This window comes from Brassica napus, chromosome C3 (assembly GCF_020379485.1).
Source record: "Brassica napus cultivar Da-Ae chromosome C3, Da-Ae, whole genome shotgun sequence".
Lineage (NCBI taxonomy): Eukaryota > Viridiplantae > Streptophyta > Magnoliopsida > Brassicales > Brassicaceae > Brassica > Brassica napus.
Genome location: NC_063446.1, coordinates 46,350,014 through 46,370,241, shown reverse-complemented (window position 1 = coordinate 46,370,241; position 20,228 = coordinate 46,350,014). Strand labels below are relative to the sequence as shown.

The following is a 20,228-nucleotide window of genomic DNA, read 5'->3' as shown; positions in this document are numbered from 1 at the left end:
GTAGCATGTACATAATCGAATTTATGTAATCTGGTTAAGGAAAATTTATATTTAGTATACAGACTAATGAGATATGATTAATTAAAATTGTTTTTTATAGAAATGTGACAAACTATTTTGGAATATGAAATATATAACCTTTAATATGAAATACGAAATACTTTTATTAACATCATATTATCTAAATAAATTTTAAACTGAATAGAACTAATTCAATACGAATGTGACATGTGTACTCAAAAATAATTTAGGGTATATTAACCAAGATACAATTCTGACAAATTTACGGTCTCTCTTTACCGTTTTCAATTTTTTCATTGTTAAATTATGAAGATATTGTTAGCAAACTCATCGTTAAAGAATTTTTAGACCATAGTTATTGAGAGTTTCTTAAATTAATACTAAATTAGGAATTTCTCAAAAACATAAGAAACTCGTGTCAAATTTTTTCATTGAGAACTTTGTACATGAATTATCCAAGTTTTTGAAAGATTTTCTAATTTAATATTAATATTATTAGTGACAAATCATTATTATTATTATTTTTTTGACAAAAGGCTTTCATTAATTATATGAAAATTACAATTTTATATTAACTAATACAAATTTGGTAAAAAAAAAAATATTAACTAATACAAATGAAACGGTACAATCATAAGCCTAAACCTGACTAAACCGGTTCTAACCCAACTGGTTACTTCGACCGACACGGAACTGTCGGGTAAGGCCATATCACCGAAATGGAACTTTGACACCGGCTGAACCGGCTGTCACAACACAAGATGGCGGTTCACCTTTGGGTTAGCTCACATCCACCGGAAAAAGGATTCTTCTTAGATAAGGATCAGAATATAGACCTAGTAAATGGCAATTCCTCCAAACCATAAGCGAGACCTGGCGAAAAACAGAGGAAGCCTCCATCAGAACATATCTAAGTAGATCCGCCGAAGCCGGTAAAAGGCCGACTTCCACGCACCACCGAAAGGAGAGTAATAGGCTTGTTGACCAGACGAACCCACAAATAATCCCGATGTCCACCCCAATGAAGAATCCAAAGAAGTTTCTTTAACCACCGGCTAAGATGCACCACTAGTGGTCACAGAGGTACAGACATCACCAGAGATTGACTTGCAACTGTGAAGGCTCTGGAAGCCTCCATAGTAGACAAAAACAAAAAAGACATGAGCGCGGAGAGATCTCTCCACACCATGAAGCACCGGAATCTGCAGATCTAGAAGAGTTGAAGTCCAAAAGATGTACGTGCCACCATCACTAGCATGCAAGAAGACTAGAGAAAAAGAAAACACCCAGCTTACAAATGACTGTCGAACCTCGCTGATCTTCCATATCAACTGACAGATACCGACCACAGATCCTCCGTGGTCAGATCTGAGAATCGATCTCGTCGAGGAGCGCCACATAACCACACATATCGGAGAGCAAGTTTAGAGAAACAAATGGAGCAAAATAAAAATAGGGAGTGAGAGAGGCTCCGGCAAAAACCGACGCCAGAGAAGAAAGCGGTGAGCTTTTGTTTTTTGAGAAGAGAGAGGTGAGAGCGTGCGGAGAAGAGTTCGGAGGTGAGAAATCATTGTTGAGATACTCTTAGTGTTGATGTCTTGAAAATTTTATAAGCCCCAATTAGGTTACAAATGAAGTGACAATAGGTTATTCCTATGGTTATTCCAATGGTTGAGACACTATCTTCGTTTACTACCTCAACATTTATTTCTTTTTGCCAAAAAATAAATATACATTCCATGACCTATATTAAAGCCTCAAACTTCACATGAAAAGGATATACACTTCCCCTAATATTCTTAACTCCCACCATTCCATGAAAAGCTTGCTTATTGTACCAATCTTGATGAACCCCTGGTGCGGAGATTCGATTGTCCATGATTCTTTTGAAGGTTGATCAGATGGTTTGAGTGATAGGGAGATCGATTCTGGTGTTTTTGATGATGTAATGGATTGGATGATGATGGTTTTGGTTGATAGAAGTCAATATGGATGGTGATCTATGGGATGATCAAAAGTTGTGTAGTTGTATCTATGATCAAGAAAATGAACTATGTTTACGATGCAATCAGAGAATGAACTCTTTCGCAATCAGTGTTCAAGGATGAACAAATGATTCACAGATTTTAGAAAGTTTTTAACAAAAAAGGTGAATAGTTTTATTAATGTCTACTTAGGCCTTTTTATAGTCTTACAAGTTGTAAAAACCGAAAATACAAAGTGTAAAAATTAAGAAACATAGAAACTAGGAATGAAGATTTGACTTTTGGCCAGAATTAAGCAATACTTTGAATGGCTCTTGGCAAGACACGACCAGGACTTCCTGCTGACTATCCTTTGATATTTCTTGATGAGAAATGGCTTGAAATGGACTGATTAATGGGCTGGTCGAATTTGGCATGAAACAGGCTCATAGTGAATTTGTTATGATTTCTTCATGGGCTGGAAAAGGCTTATTTCGTCCAGCAGCTAAACCAGCTCCATCTTCAGTGTTACTTAGCTCATTCAGCCACAGGTTAGTGTCACTTAGCTCACTTAGATCATCCTTAGTAACCTCAGCTAGTTTCAGCTCAACTTCAGTCTCCTCAGCTCTACTTTCAGGATATTGAATCTTGTAGGTTGCTTGGCAAAGGTGTAACCAAGGAAGACTTGTACTTTCTTGAAGATACAAAGCTTGCATCTGATTTATATATTGCTTTAAATTCTATTTCTGATTTCCCTAAAGATGTAATGTGGCATGCTAGACTAGGTCATCCCCATTCTCGTGCCTTAAACATCATGTTGCCTAGTATTTCTTTTAAGAGTGATTGTGAGGCTTGTATCTTAGGAAAACATTGCAAGTCTATATTCCCTAAATCAATCAACATCTATGAAAACTCCTTTGATTTAGTGCATTCTGATGTTTGGACTGCTCCATGTGCATCTAGAGAACAACATAAATACTTTGTTACATTCATAGATGAGAAATCAAAATACACTTGGATCACACTGTTGCAATCAAAAGATAGGGTGTTAGAAGCATTTGTAAACTTTTAAAATCATGTTACTAATCATTACAATGGCAAGATAAAAATACTTAGATCAGATAATAGAGCGGAATACACTAGCAATGCATTCAAACAATATATAGCAAAGCATGGAGTGATCCATCAAACCAGTTGTCCATACACCCCACAACAAAATGGTGTGGCTGAGAGAAAGAACAGGCACCTCATGGAGGTTACAAGGAGCATGATGTTCCATACAAATGTCCCAAAGAGGTTTTGGGGGGTTGCTGTGATGACAACATGTTACTTGATCAACAAGATACCAACAAGAATCCTTCATGATCAATCGCTACATGAGGTACTGAACAAACACTGCCCATCTATAGATCATTTACGTGCATTTGGGTGCTTGTGCTTTGTTTTTATCCCAGGTGAACAAAGAAACAAGCTTGAACCAAGAGTTCTAGAGCAATGTTCATTGGTTATTCACCTCACCAAAAGGGATACAAGTGTTACTCACCAGATACTAGGAGGGTTATGATCTCTAGAGATGTGAGGTTTGTTGAATCTAGAGGCTACTATGATGAGACAAGTTGGGATGAGGTGAAGAATTTATCCCAATCAGCCTCAGATAGAGCAAACAACTTAAGAAGGGTAATGGAAAGGCTTGGAATAAGTCAATTTAAGGAGAGCGAGGAAACGAAGGGACCTCCTACTTCTCAAGAAGCTGAAGAAGCTATAGAAGCAATCCATCCTGATCATGAGGGGGGACATCAACATGAACCATCAGTTGTCCATGATTCAGCTGTCCACGATTTAGATGTCCACGATTCAGCTGTCCATGATTCAGCTGTCCACGATTCAGCTATCCACGATTTAGCTGTCCACGATTTGATTTTCCACGATTCAGCTGTCCACGATTCAGCTGTCCATGATTCATCTTTCCATGATTCAGATTTCCACGATTCAGCTATCCACGATTCAAGTGTCTATGATTCAGCTGTCCACAATTCGGGTGTCTACGATTCAGTTGTCCATGATCAAGATGGAATGCAAGAAGATGTACAACCATTAAGGATAAGTACAAGGGTAAAGAAACCATCCAAGTGGGTAAACACCAAAGTGTACTTCAACAGCAATGTGGTCGCTCACCCTATACAAGCTGTGTGCTCTTTGGCTCAATGTCCACAAGAACATCAAGTGTTCGTTAGTGAACTGGATCAGGAATACATCCCCAGGACATATGAAGAAGCTATTGAGCATGAGGAGTGGATAGAATATGTTGGGAATAAGACCAATGCAATGATAGTGAATGACATATGGTATGAAACTGAGCTCCCCAGAGGCAAGAAAACAGTTACAAGTCGTTGGATCTTCACCATTAAGTACCTAGCTAATGGGAAAGTAGAGAGGCGCAAGACAAGGCTAGTACCAAGGGGATTTACTCAGACATATGGAGAAGACTATCATGATACATTTGCTCTAGTAACCAAACTCCACACCATAAGAATTGTGTTATCGTTGGCAGTCAACCTGGAATGGAATCTATGGCAGATGGATGTCAAAAATGCATTTCTACAAGGAGAATTGGAGGATGAGTTTGACATGAGACCACCGCCTGGTCTAGAACACCTTTGTCAAGGCAGGGAATGTGCTCAGATTGAAGAAAGCAATCTATGGACTGAAACAGTCACCAAGAGCCTGGTATCATAAGTTGAGTACAACTCTTAATGGAAGAGGGTTCATCAAGTCTGAAGCTTATCATACTCTCTTTACCCTCACCAGTCAACAAGGCATTATGGTCATCCTCATATATGTGGATGACATTATCATCACAGGAAGTGACAAGGAAGGTATCATCTTAACTAAAGCTTTTCTTAAATCATCATTTGATATTAAAGACTTGGGTGAGCTAAAGTACTTTCTAGGAATTGAAATATGCCGATCTAAAGAGGGGCTGTTTCTATCCCAAAGAAAATACACACTTGATTTGTTGAGTGAGGCAGGTGATCTTGGAGGAAGAGTAGCAAAGACTCCACTGAAAGATAGATGGCTATAAAGTGTTGCATGAGGGGGAGTTTGAAGACAAGCCCTATGGAAATGTCAAACACTATAGAAGAATGGTTAGAAAACTCATCTACCTTACCATCACTAGGCCAGACGTGTGCTTTGCAGTCAACCAAGTCAGTCAGCATATGCAAACTCCCAAGATACATCACTGGAATATGGTTGAAAGGATCTTGAGATATCTGAGAGAATCACCAGGACAAGGAGTATGGATGGGTTGCAACAAGAGTACAAAGATTGTGGGATATTGTGATGTTGATTAGGCTGGTGATAGAGTGGACAGGAGATCAACAACCGGGTATTGCACCTTTATTGGAGGCAATTTAGTCACTTGGAAGAACAAGAAGCAGAAGGTTGTGTCTTGTTCAAGTGCTGAGGCAGAGTACCGATCTATGAGGAAGCTTACTAGTGAACTCGTATGGATCAAGGGACTGCTAAGGGGCTTAGACATAGAGACAACCTCTCCTATCACCATGCATTGTGACAATCAGGCAGCAATTCACATAGCATCTAATAATGTGTTTCATGAGAGGATTAAACACATTGAGGTGGATTGTCATAAGGTCAGGCAAGCAGTTGAGCAGCAAGTCATTCTTCCTTGTTACACAAGAAATGAAGATCAATTGGCTGATATCTTCACCAAAGCAGCAAGTACAAAAGTTTGTGAGTTCATGTATCCAAAGCTTGGATTCATAGACCTGACAACACACTGATCCTCTTAGCCATGAAGCCTTTACTCTTTTTCCTTAGCTCGGTTTTCTCCCATGTGGTTTTTCCTTACTAAGTTTTTTATGAAGAACTCTTCATGGTGTCCAAGCTTGACCCGTTCCCATGGTCAAACTTCTCCCATGTGGTTTTTCCTTACTAAGTTTTTTATGAAGAACTCTTCATGGTGTCCAAGCTTGATCCGTTCCCATGGTCAAACTTGAGGGAGAGTGTTGACATGAAGAAAAAATAAATTGAACTGGTGAAGACTAAGCAACTAAATGAGACTTGTCTAAGTATATGGTCTGAGTAACCAGAAGCCAATAGAGATTTCAAAATGAAGAAAGAGCTGGTGGAGACTATATATAAGAATATATCACATGTTTGGTTAAAGAAGAGGGAAAGATCAGATTAGTCACTACCATCCGGTTGTTGTGCAAATTTGTTCTACTTTAGGAATATTAGTTTATTCATTCTTATTGTCAACTTATTCTGATTATTTTTCTCTTTAAATGGGAGTGTAACATGTTCCAAATGAATTAAAGAAATCATTTCTTCTTTTTCTGATTCTCTCTCTTCGCAAGTTCATCATGTTCTTCATCTAAAACACTCTTAATTCTATCAATTCTCGCACCCAGTACATTTTTTATTCATGTCTTTAACCATATAGAAGAAAAAAATCCCTAACAGTAATTATATGAACGGACACAAAAAGGGAAATGATACGGAAATTTCAAAATGGGTCCGGGTCGGGATACCGTCCCAGAATAATTAGGTATTTAGTCGGAAACTAGTAAGAAGAAACCTTGACTGATTCAATGATATGGTAGTAGCTTACAAAAAGCACTCACTGTTCCATATAGAATTGACTAGCCTAGAATTGACATAAACGGGCCGACCACAGAATGGGCCCGCGCTTAGTTCCCAAACAAAGTATGAAAAGACAAATAATAATAAATAAAGAAAACTAAAGTCGAAACGCGTAAAAAAAATTCCTATTTCACTCAGAAAACCCGATCTCTACTTCGAAATACCTAGCACTTGCACCTATTTAAACTCATAGTGAGCCCATGAAGTTTTCACACAGAAGCCAAAGTTTTGTAAACATACACAAAAAGAAACTAAAATGGTCGAAGAGCTTCCTCCTGTAGGGTTTCGCTTCTATCCGACGGAAGTGGAGCTGATTTCGTTCTACTTAAGAATCCAGCTTGACGGAGGACATGCTACCATTTACAGCCTCATACCCATCCTCGATGTGTTTAACGTTGAGCCTACTCAGGTCCCAAGTACGTATGCAATAATGCAAACATCATTAGCTATATATGATCTTGATGATAATAATGAATCCTGGTCTGTAGTTTAACTTATATATGGCCAAAAGAGGATATTATACCGATACGTCTCATAGTAGAGTTTTACTTCTTCTTTTTTTTTGCATTTGTGATCATATTGAGATTGTATGCACAATATCTAGGTTTAATGTTTGTGTGCGTTTATGTGTTTTTTTTTCTCTAAACATTTTATATGTAAAAAAGTTGTCAGAAAATCACAAATCTATAGTTCGGCATTTTTATTTTCTATTAAATATTTTGGGATAGTGTAAACGCAAACGCCAAACATAAATTGTATGTTCCTATTTTCGTTTGTGTTAGATTGTTTAAGATTCTAAAGATATTGAGTTCACTTATAGAAAGTACTCACAAACGTGAATGCAAAAGAACAAATAAAAAAAAAAAATCTACAAAACTAAATTGGTTTTAGTATGACCGTAAACGGAAACACACATAACTGAGGCCTAACGCTGGAGACTTGTGTTCTATGTGGCTATTTATTTGTAGATCTTGCGGGAGAGAGGTGTCAAGGAGACAGAGAACAATGGCTTTTCTTCGTGCCAAGACAAGAGAGAGAAGCTAGAGGAGGTAGACCGAGCAGGACCACTAATTCAGGATACTGGAAAGCAACTGGTTCACCGGGGCCTGTGTTCTCACCGGATAATCGAGTGATCGGAGTTAAGAAGACGATGGTTTTTTACATCGGGAAAGCACCTAAGGGGAGAAAGACAAAGTGGAAGATGAATGAATATAAAGCAATTGACGAAACAGCCAGCGTATCTACCATCCCTAAGGTACGTAACCACTTGTAATTTGAACACTTTTATCAAATACGGTATTCCAAAATATACATATATAACTTATGTCTCACGCCTTTAGGACAAACATATGAAGTGTATAACTAACCGAATAAGCTTTAAGAAAATTACTACAGCAGAAAAGTATGAATACAAGCTACAATTTGGTTCTTTCCAAAGCTAAATAGTGGTTTTAATATGTTTTATACATATAATCCGGTTTTAACTTGTTATAGTGTTTTCAGAAGTGATTCAAAGAAAAAGTGTGCGGTTGATTTTTTTAGAAAAAACATACATGTTTGTTGTAGTATTTGACATTAATTATACTGTCTATTTTTGGGGTAAAGTGTTTACATCATGCATTCTTTTTCTATAAATTATAATATTATATTCATAGAATTTCGGATGCAATGCCTTTTGTGATTAGTGTTTAGGTCTAAAAGTCTTTGCGATCCACGCGGTTATAAAAAAAATTACATTCATAGAATTTTACCCTAAGGTTAATCGCTAGTATCTAAAATGCTGCACACTTACGAAAAAGAAAAGTAGACTTTTTTCATGAGAAAAGGTTTTACGTGATTCTTTTTTGTTTTGTTTTTATTCAAACTAGTTGAGGCACAAATTCAGTGTCTGTCGAATCTACATAAAATCTGGAAGCTCGAGAGCTTTTGATAGACGTCCAACGGAAGGTTCTGGGACAGAGACAAAGCTTCCTAGCAATGGAATTGAGACATCATCTCGCAACGCAAGACCAATTTCAATAGAAATTACACAAAGCAACTCAGAGATGATTGCTGGGATATCACAACTCCTAGAGAGAAAGCTTCCTAACAATGGAGTTGAGACATCATCATGTGCCACAATATCAACCTCACCGGAAACTTCATATTCAGGGGGTGGAGACCAAGTTCAGTTACCCGTGAATGTTACTACTACGCAAAGAATTTCAGATATGGTTGATGGGCTATCACAACCATTTTGGGAATGGGAACAACTAAACTGGTCGGGGCTGGCGCAGGGACTACTTCTCTCACGTTTCACTGATCAATGGCAACGAATTATGGTGATCCTTGCAGATAAAAATCTCTCGACGTTGAACCTCTACCTAGTACGCTACAGCTTCCAAGTGGCTTTGCATTCCATTTGGAGGGAAAGAAACAACCGTCGTCATGGATCTCAGCCGGTTCTAGCAGGACACCTGATTACAATCATCGACAGACAGATTCGTAATCAATGTCTAATAATGGACTCCAAGAGAATTCGGTCCTATGAGGGTGCTTTGCAACTATGGTTCTCCACAAGATAGTTTAAATTTTATTTTGTGAAGACAAACTTTTCTATCTAAAGTAGCTATGGCTGTAAAAACTACTTTTTCTGAATAAATTTTACATATTATTCAAAAAAATAAATTGGTCATAAACCTGTTAAATTGCCTCTTTCCTATTATTCTATCAGTTTTTTTAATTCACATAATTTCTAGAGTTTTCATATATGCATCCCTTTTTGTGCTAAACAATCTTGGGCTTCTTTCAAAAATAATTCAAAACTTGTGGTTAAACAAAAAAGTAACCTCACTTTTTTGAATTTTTATTTGCTCAATTCACCCTAAAAGTTCAAGTTATTTATAAAAATACCATTTTTTTAAAAAAATAATTACTTTATCAATAATCTCATCTTCTTCTTTTATTTACAACATTGTTATTGTCATCGATACACCAACTATCATGAACAACCAATTTCAAGATATACATCTAAAATCGACATCTACATCTTCGTATCCTCATTTCTTACACATATAAACTATTTCTCTTTCATTCTCTCTCATTTCATTCCAAAATCTCAACTATTTGATTTCAAATTTATAAGCTTATTGGAGTTATTCAAGTTCATGATTTTTGATCAAGAATTAGTGGGTAAATTTCATTAAGAAGTTGTATGTGTTTGTAGAAACTAAATATGTCACCAGATCTAAGAATGATATTTAAAAATTCCAGATCTATTTCACTAAGAAGACTAATCAGTGCATATGTTAGTTTTGCAATTGATTATTTTTTATGTTTTTCATACATGAATTCTCTAAAAGTCATATGCATTTTCTTTGTAACAGGAAGAAATCGAGTAGACATCTCGAAAAGTCTTCTCTGATAAGTAGGTTAGTTTGACAATTGATCGATGTCAGAAATTATCTTTTTCCAAAGAAGACTTCAACACTTTTTGAGAAGTTTTCTTACAGTCACATAAATCTCTCTGAAGTCCAGCAATAAGTCTGTGTAGGTTAATTTTGCAATTGACAATAAATAATAAAATATTTATTATTAAAATTAAAGAATTAGAAGACTTCTCAAGAAGTCTTATTTAATTTTATTCAAAGATTCTTGTCAAAACTTTGGTTTTGAAAGCAAACTTATATAGAAGTCTTCCCATGGAAGACTTCTATATAAGTCTATTCTTATAAAGTCAAACATAGTCAATTGCAATACTAATCTACGCAAACTTCTTGCGACACTTTGGTGACTTCACGTAACAATAAGAATAATTATTTAGAAGTCATCTATTGGAAGATCTTTCCAGGAAAAATCAAATTTCAACAAAATTTCAATCAATGGCAAAACTAACATAATTATTAGATAAGACTTTTCAATTAAAAAGAGAAAAATACGGTTAATTTATAATAAATAAGTGATATATTTATTGATATGTGGAAGAAATGTAGAACCACTACAAAAATGACAAACTTCAAGAACTACTGACCGTTTATACATTTTCTTCAAAAAATTGTATTATTTATGGTACAATTCAGTTTTTATTTTGGTGAATGAAAATGTTAGTGGATTCTCTACTTTATATCTGAAGGCATGTGTTTTGCCCACACCCTATTCAAACCTTAAATATATAAGTATATACTAGTATTCAATGGGCAAAGGAAATGGGCGGGTGAAATTATTGTGCAAATAGAATATATATTAATGTGTTGGACCTTCTCTAAAAGGATCTCCAATAGGGAACCTCATTTTGAGGGTGATGATCCTCAAAATGAGAAGTAGAGGGTGGATTACTCCAATAAAAAATTTCAAATTTATCTTTAACTTTTTCTACATATTGCATTTCATCCTCAATCTTCAAAATAATTAATTATAAATGCTTAACTTTTAAAAATAAATAATAAATACACATAAAATTGAAAACATTATAATTATAATTCATATACAGATATTTTGGTTTCACAAATTTTCTTTTATAAAAAAAAATCTTTTTCAAACATCAATTAAAATAGTTAAAATACATATACATAGTATTCCTATTTTAGATAATTTAAAATAACTTGTAACATATATGTGTATTTTATGTATCAATAATATCATATATGTAAAAAACATATTTGAATATTTGGTCGAAATATATATATAAAGATTAAAGTGATACAAAAATGAATATTAATACAATTATATATAAGTTACATAACTAAAATGACTAAAATGAAAAGTGACAATCAATGTCCTAGATGTAGAGAACCGGATGAATCAGTCAACCATGCCATTTTTGAGTGCGCATCTGCCTTGCAAACTTGGGCCCTCGCCTCTACACCATCATGTTCGAGCACTTTTCATATTTGGAGTGTGTATCCCATCTTGGACTATTTTTTCTGGCGAAAGAATGACATAAAGGATCCGAAATTGGATAGAGATCCTTATCCATGAATTATTTGGTACCTCTGGGAAGATCATAACGACAAACTGGCAGAGGAATAACACGGGACCCGGTAGAACTAATTATACATGCTCAAAGTCAAAGCAATGCATGGTTTGATGCAAATTCTAAGATCCTGGGGATTTACAACCCAACACCAGGCAAGGAACGCACACACCTTAAGCTTGGAAAACATTTGTTTGGTAGATGGATCTTGAATCTCAGAATCACAGTTTTGTGGCTAGGGCTGGGTGCTGCTAAATGGATCTGGGAATGAATAACTCTTAGGGTTTCGAAACAGAAATTTTTTTATGTCTTCTTTGCACTTAGAACTAGAAGAATTTGGGCTATGAAGAACATGCTGCAACACACAACTTGTCAGCAGTTTGAGACATACTGTAAGGATGTCTGATATCACTCAAATTACCCTAAAGAGTGATTTGTATTCTCTCAAATAAGAGGTTGAGTTGCAGTACTTAGAGAGCGAATTCACGGGGAGATAAGGCACACAATAGATATACTAGTTATATGGTTAAGTTAGGCAAATATGTTTAAATGTAAATAGCAGGGTTGTGAACAAGTAATTGTTCGATTGATTGATTGAGGTTTTAAGACAGATATCGAAAGCGTTAGACTTAAGGTTTCTATTCAAACAATCAGGATTATAGAGATATAGATACTAAGCATATATTGGATATTCTAAAACTCAAACAATAAGAATAGTCGATCAACTTCCGTATTTTTATACTATCTATCGCCGGATCTAGGACCTCAGATGTCGCTTGTTGGTCCTGAGAAAGTGTCGATCGATACCAACAACATGTTATCGGTCGATACACCTTTCAGCCCGTCGATCGATGCAACTAATGAGTTGTCGATCGATGAACCTTCCAGAGAGCGTTATGCACGGGTTTGACGTGTTCACTAGGTTTAACTAAATCAACTTCCGCTTGTTTCTAGCAATCCTAGCACAATATAAACTAATTCAGACAAAGAACTAACCTTCCGCTTGCGCCATAATATCTAAAAGTAAGGTCCTAATTAGCTACTCTAGAACACATGCATTAAGAACAATTTAATTGATGGATATCTTAATACTTGCAATTCTGTATTTTGAGCTAACCCCTCATGAATATCTGAACCCTAAATCTAACAAGAAGAACTACTCAGACATAACTAAGCAATTCATCACAAAGAAGTAAGAAAACTGCATAAATAGAATAGAGTAGAAAACTGGAGTTCCAATTCATCAAAAAGAAGTAAGGAGTTCTTGGATCTTCTCTCCAAACCTAAGAATGTAAGTATTTTGCTGAATGAAAGTAAGAAAGTGTGTGTTGCCTAGAACAATGGCAGAGCACATAAATATTAGGTTAAAACTTGTCAGGGGTAATCTGGTAATTCTTGTGGGACTTGGGCTTAAAGTCGGCTGGAACCAATCTGGCCTTTGTGCGCTTCGCCGTTGATCGACAACACAGAGTGTGTCGATCGATTATCATCCTCGATCATCGATCGCTAGGCTGGTCGATGGTCAGCTACGAATCTTTATCATTTTATCTCCAAAATGCACCAAAATCACCAATTTCCTCCAAATCACTCCAAAACCTGAAAACTTACTAAAAAGACTCCAAAACAACTATAATGTATTTAAAAACACCTATATACCATGGCTAAAAGTTGGTGAAATCCATAGTATATCAACACCCCCAAACTTACTCTTTCAAAACAACAAGCAGTCTCTCTGGAAGCGGTTTGAAAACAGCAGGGACTCACACAATTTAAGAACTTACTATCACCACCTCAGCAATATTGCAAACCACATCAAATCAATCCTAACTTAAACGTAATATCTATGCAATATCCTAATTTAGCAACCAATTCCATTCATCCATCAACTTAACTAATCATGTCTGACTAACCCCTCTACCGACCTCATCCTCATTCATATAAATAATAAAGGTGTAAGTTTTACCTTGGGAGTATCGATCACTGAACACATAAAATCAACTCAAACAAGTATCTGGACCTACATGTAAACCTTTTCTGGTTCCCCTTCTTTCTTCTCTCTTCTCTGAATCCGATTTTTTTTTTTTACTCGGCAAAGTTGTAGGCGAATAGCTGGACCAGCCCAGTTCGGTGAACGGCAGAGCTGGATCAACCGAAACCCATCTTCGCCTCGTCCTCGTAACTCCTCTTCCAAAAGTGCATCGAACTCATTCTTGTTTCGTTTCGATCTGAGGCATCATTGGAACTTTACGATTTAAAAACTGCGGGAACTCGTCTTTTTTCGAAGGACATTCGGATTGATCGTATAAAATGGCAACGGTTAACTAAACATCTCGAATTGCCTACGCTATACGAGGAATTGGAATGTTCCTTGAATTCGCCGTCATTTCGGAAGCTCTCTCTGTATAAAATCGTAAAAACGACTAAGTCGGAAAACGGCCCAAAAGGGGCCAGAACGCGGCTAAGAGACCACTTACGATTTTATAGAAATCAATCCCAATCGTTATGACGGTTTATCTTTTGTTTTGCAGGAAAAAATAAATGTGAAGTTTTCGAAAATAAATGTCAAGTTTCCGAAGATAAATACCAAGATCGAAGGGAAATAGAATTTTTCCGCGAAGCGATACACTCGACCGGGGCAGAACGGGAAAAAGGTAAACCGCCTTAGAGGAAGTATATAAGGAGATCGAGGCTGAAGGGGGGAGAGGGACAAGAATTATCACCCAGAGCAATACTTAGAGCAATTTAGGCATTTTTCCGTTTTTGTTATTCGAGCTGCGACTCAACTAGGTTTTCAAGTCTTAGGTTGCTAGAACTAGGAATCTCGCCGACAGCTCTCGTGGCCGATGGCTCTTACCTTGTTGTTACGCTCTTTTCAATTTCATATATTTACTTGTCGTTTAAAATTTCGTGTTCTGATTGCTTGGCGTGTGGTTTAGCAGATATCCGGGACCTCTGGGAAATTTAGGGTTCCCTATATTTCCTAAATTCAACGGAAATCGAAAGTGCAATTTTTGGTTCACACACCATTTAATAATCAACCAAGTGCAGGGAGAGTACCAAGAAAAGGACGATAGCATGATCCAGTATCTGGCGGTTGCCCAGCGACTCATCAAGAAATTCAAGAGTTGCAAGCTCACTCAAATCCCCAGGGAGCAGAACTCGCAAGCCGATGCCCTGGCTAATCTTGGGTCCGCCCTCTAAACAAACAGCCAGATGAGCATCCCCTTGAGGAACCCCAATCCGAAGAGGTCTCCGCTATCCAAGAGGGCGAAACCTGGATGACCCCCCTAGTCCGGTACCTAGAGACAGAAATTCTCCCGAAAAACCGCAAGGAGGCCAGAAAAATCAAGAAGCAAGCCGCAAGGTATTGCATCTCCCAAGAGAAGCTCTACCAGAGATCCTTCTCCGGCCCGTACTTAAGATGTGTTACGCCTCGAGAAGCCGCTAGAATCCTCGTTGAACTACATGAAGGAGATTGTCGATCCCACCCTAGCGGCAGGAGCCTGGTGCTCAGGGCCAGGAGGGCAGGCTACTATTGGACCACAATGGCCGCAGACGCCAACAGGCAAGCCAAACACTGCGACCTGTTTCTAAACTCCCTCCGGAGAACCTAAAGTCCATAAGCTCACCATGGCCCTTCAGAAAGTGGGGCGTGGACATAGTGGGGAAATTGCCTATGGCGTCGGGGCAGAAGGTCTTCCTTCTGGTAGTCACTGACTACTTCTCCAAATGGGTCGAAGCGGATGCAATCAACCGGATAACAGACCTCCAGATCCACAAATTCCTGTGGACGAACGTAATCACTTGCTTCGAGGTCCCCCACGAGATCGTCACCGACTATTGACCCCAGTTCACGAGCCACAACTTCAAGAAGTTCTGTAAGGAGTGGGGCATAAAGCATACCTTCGCCACACCCCGACACCCCCAGTCTAACGGACAAGCGGAATCCACGAACAAGACCGTGGTCGACATGCGTAAGAAGCGACTGGAGGGTTCCCATGGGAAGTGGGCGGAAGAACTGCACGGAGTCCTCTGGGCCTACCGGACCACTCCCAAGACCGCGACGCAGGAAACCCCTTACTCACTGGTCTACGGCTCTAAGGCCATAATACCAACGGAGATGCACGTGAAAACAACGGTCTCAGGGTCCACCTCTCAAGAAGAGAATTGTTAGGGGATTTAGTACTACGGAACGATGGACAAGGCTTAGTATTTCGTGAGAATCAAAGAGAAAGAGACTTGAAGAGACGTTTTGTTAGATAAACAAGCTGGAACTACAATGTTTTGAGTAAGAACCCTAGTTATAGCCGCCTATCTCTAGTCTCTTGAAGTGTCGATCCCTTGCTTTAGGGTTTTGGCTCCCCTTACATAGTTGCTTTTAGGTCGGCCTTAGTCGGTTTGAGTAGGTTAAACTCTTCCATATTCGGAACTATGGAAGGTTCTCCTTATCGGAAGTTTTCTTTTTCCCAGAGGAAGGGGGTGGACCCTGGGACCGGACCCGGAATACTTTCTAGCGGGGACCCATAGGCCGGTGTCCTGCCTGGGGTCTGGAGGAATTCAATACCTGAGTATTTTTCCCCAACAGTTTGCCCCTTATTGCTCGATTTCGTCATCGAACTCGAGGAATAAGTTGTGCACTCAAGTCAACCGGAGTTGCTCATTCTCAGTAGGCTTCCCTTAGGCAGGACATCTCTCCAGTAATCCTGCTATCCCGGGTTCCTCTCTGGCCGGAGCCACACTCTGAACCCGGGGGAGGACCGGTTCCCTGATAACAGACCGGGGTCTGACGCTATCTTCTTGAACCGCTGATTTCTTGTTGAAGATAGAGAAGCTCGGGGCTTTTGGCGATGCTTTGGAGATTGCGGAGCCTGCGCTTTGGTGATCTCCGAAGAAAAGGCCAGAGTGCTTGAACATGATGCATAGAGGCAGGTCTGGTGGATGGGTGCGAGACTTTTTCGAAGGTTCCGGATCGAGTTCCATGTCCCATGGGGTTTCCAGGTCCCCATGCGTAGCTAGAGAGGGGATGGCCTTGACAAAGCCTCTAAGTTTGTTCCCTCGCGTGGCGTCCTCTTTGTGGCCCGTGGAGGTCAATCTTAGGTTTACAACCCCTCTCTTCGTTCTTGCCGCCTAGCGGCTTTCTAACTTTCCTTTTTTTTCTCTCTCTCTCTCTCTCCTTATAATGTTCCGCAATCTTCATTTGCTCGAGCTCGGTTTTCCATTTTCAGGTATTATTTCCTTTTGACTCTCTCTCTCTTTTTTCTTTCGACTCCTTCTTCCAGATTCCCCCCCCCCACCCCCGTATTTCTAGGATGAAATCCAAACCAAGTCTCGCCCTAGATTCTTCCTCCATAGGCGGTAGGGTTAGGTCGAAGAAGCAGAGATCCGGGGTCGGGCCATCAGAATCAACGGACTCCTCCGGTTCTTCTCTAGATCTAACCCTAGTCGTGTAGTTGCTGATGTTGTTTCGCCGGCCGTAGTGGTAGATAGGTTTCTCCCGGTGGGCCCTCTTTCAACGATAGGAAGAGAGGAAGCGCCACCCTGTTTTTGACGGGTGCTGGACTGAGAAGTTTGCTTTCATGCATCTTCCGGTGTTTTCCTCTTTCTAGTGGGTGATGGGAGTTTTGATGGTTTGTTTGCAATGGCATGACGCTAATGATTATTGTTTCCCTTTGCAGATGTTCCCTGCGTGGATTCTTCTCTAGGAAGGAGGACAACTGAACGGGTGTTGAATCTTCCCATCGAGCGACGCCAGGTTCCTTTTCTCGTGAGCAGAGAAGCGTTGGAGCGTTGCAGCATCTGGGGTAAGTCCTTACCTCTCCTCTAATTTATCGTGAACCATTTTTGAGGCTTATCAGTGTCATGCTTCAGGTAACATATCGGGGTCCAAAGGTGAAGAAGCATTGGCGGAATACAAAAGGGCCTTGGAGGTCATGTCGGCGAAGAAAGCTGCTCCCAAGCAGGCTGCCCTTAGAGAGAGTGATGATGAAGTTCAATTCATCAAGAGTAACAAACGTCAAGCCACTATTGCTCTAGCTTCTTCTTCCAAGAAGAAATCTAAGGCTTCGAAGTCTACCCCGAAGGTCTCTCCGTCGTCGTCGAGTGACCCAACCACTGTCTTGGCCAATCTCAATACTAAGGTGTTCCCCTTGACCCCGGTGGTTCTGCCGGAGGGGGACTCTTCTGCCTCCATCGAATTCATCCAGAGTGATCTTCTCCACGTAACATGTTGTCCTCCTTTTCGTTTCTTTTGGTTTGCTGATGATCAGTTTGTTCTCGTGCAGGCGATGTCTCAGTTGTTCCACCTTGGGGAGAGCATGGATGACCATGCTTCACTCAGGGCTGATTTGGCCGCTCTAACTTCTCAGCTGCGTGAGGAGAAGGAAAACGTTCTGTCCAAGGAGAAGGAGATCAAGACTTTGAGGCTCAAGGTGAGGAACCCAGATGAGGCTGGGACGCTGGCGGCATCTGAGAATGTCTCTCTGAGGGAGCAGTTGGAACGTCGGGAGGAGGAGGTGTGTGATCTGTGGTGCACTGTGGAGACCTTTGATGTTGAGAAGATTATGGCGGTGAGCGGCACCATAGTGGTGACTCGCTGGGAGCTAATGAGAGAGTGGCTCAACCGTCAGACCGACAGCTGGGATCTTGAGGGCGCGCTGGAGAGGTACAAGATGGTGAAGACCTCCGAGGCTGAGTTCCGGGGACTTCCCGCTCCTTCCTTCGTGGGAGAGCCAGTGATCCCGAGCAAGACTGAAGCCGAAAAGACACTGGAGCGTGCTGATGATCCTCCCGTCAGCTGATCCCTAATCTTTGTCTGAACTCTTAACTCCTTGTAGGGGTTTCTTTTGTTGTTGTACCTGCCCTCTATGAGGGTTTAAAACTTATTTTCAGGCCTTTGAGCTTTTTTTTGTTGTTAGACAATGGCCCTGCTGTGGCCTCTTTTTCCTTTAAAAAGAATGCTTTCGGATTTTTAACTCTGTTCTAGTTTTCGCGTAATGGACCTCTTAGAGCACCTCCAATGGGGCGGTTCTACCCATTGGAGTTCTAAAGATTCATATGTGTATAAGTATATTTTGTATATGTGTATGTAGGTGTGGGGTCCATTATTTTGTGGAGAATCCCACCCTTAAGGTTCTAAAAGCTTTGTTTTAAGAACTTTAAGGGTGGGGTTCTCCACAAAATAAGGGACCCCACACCTACATACACAAATACAATATATACTTATACACATATGAATCTTTAGAACTTCAATGGGTAGAACCCCCATTGGAGGTGCTCTTAGCTGTGTGTTAGGCTTCTCTTCAAAACATGGTCTTCGTCGATAATTCTTCTTCTTAAGTGGTAGCAAGGCGCATCTTCCAGGATCATAGATTCGGGAGTCAGGACTTCAGGAATAGAACCTGGGTCCTGCCTTAAGAGATGCCAGAGCCGATCCGGAAATCGTCTATGGATATTGGGGTTGCCCCAGACCTGGAGATTAATGCAGGGACCAGGAGGTCGTCTAGGAACCCGGAGGTTTACATCTAGGACCTGAGAGATGGGCTCTGGCTCCGGAGGTTTCAAGCTTTCTAGAATATGGACTCTTGGAGTCTGGAGATCGTTTTCGTAACCCGGAGGTTGCGTAAGGACTTGGAGGTCGTCTAAGAACCTGGAGGTTTACCACGATATCATATTTTTGGGACCCGGAGGTTTTCCTTTGGATCCTGAGATCGCGTTTGGGACCCGGAGGTCATAGGGGAACCCAGAGATTCTTCGTTAGATCCTGAGATCATAGTTGGAACCCGGAGGTTCTTGAGATGTGATTGGGCCCTGAGGTCGTGTGAGAACTTAGGGTTTTTCCTTAGATCCTAAGAACGTATCGGGACCCTGGTGTTTGTATTTGGACCTTGAGGTCATATGGGAACCTGAAGATTCTTAGAGATCTAATGACCCCGATGCGCCTTAGGCTGCAGAGGGGTTCTATCTCCTGTCTAAGATCATATTTTGGAACCCTGAGGCCAGATAGGAAACTGGAGGTTCTTCCTCAGATTCTGAGATCCTTGCTGGGAACCCGGAGGCTACCTGGGAACCTGAGGTTCTTCCTTAGATTTTATACATAGGACCCGAGATTGTATGGGGAACCGTGGGTTTCCTCTTTAGATCGCGGACTTGTATATGGGCCCAGAGTTCCCTTGAGAACCCGGCCCAGAGTTCCCATGAGAACCCGAAATATTTGTTTTCGCAGGGACCGTACTCCACCTTCCTAGGCAAGATTACAACTGGTACCTGTTCGGATTTCGCATTCTGCCGCTCGGAAGCTGGCCACTATCGAGTTCCTATGATGTATTCTACTTCTGCAGGAAGTCATTGACAGGCTTAGAGGGTGCTGGTGTGTGTATTTTATAGTACTTTTGCAATAATTATACCACGTGTTCCCTGTATTGTGTAGCACGTAGCGTTTTAATACATGTACTTTTCACAATGGTACACTAGGGAATCCCGATGCGCCTTAGGCTGCACAGTGGTTTTAGGTAGTTTTGACAGCATACTCAGGCTTGCGTATACCCATTCCTGCTTTATGTCTCATACCCATTTTGATTTTTTGTGGACGTGCCACTGTGGACGTGCCACTTTTTTCATAAGGGTTAGCC

At 40.1% G+C, this 20,228-nt stretch overlaps 1 protein-coding gene across 1 annotated transcript; it reads left to right on the top strand.

The window, feature by feature from the left end:
• The first annotated feature begins 6,810 nt into the window (after positions 1-6,810).
• Positions 6,811-18,567, top strand: LOC106385914 (putative NAC domain-containing protein 61). Its single transcript, XM_048751701.1, has 4 exons — positions 6,811-7,066; positions 7,619-7,905; positions 8,519-8,907; positions 9,318-18,567. Exons 1-4 carry the CDS (start codon positions 6,907-6,909, stop codon positions 9,325-9,327), a joined length of 846 nt encoding a protein of 281 aa, XP_048607658.1. The 5' UTR covers positions 6,811-6,906; the 3' UTR covers positions 9,328-18,567.
• Positions 18,568-20,228: the final 1,661 nt, after the last annotated feature.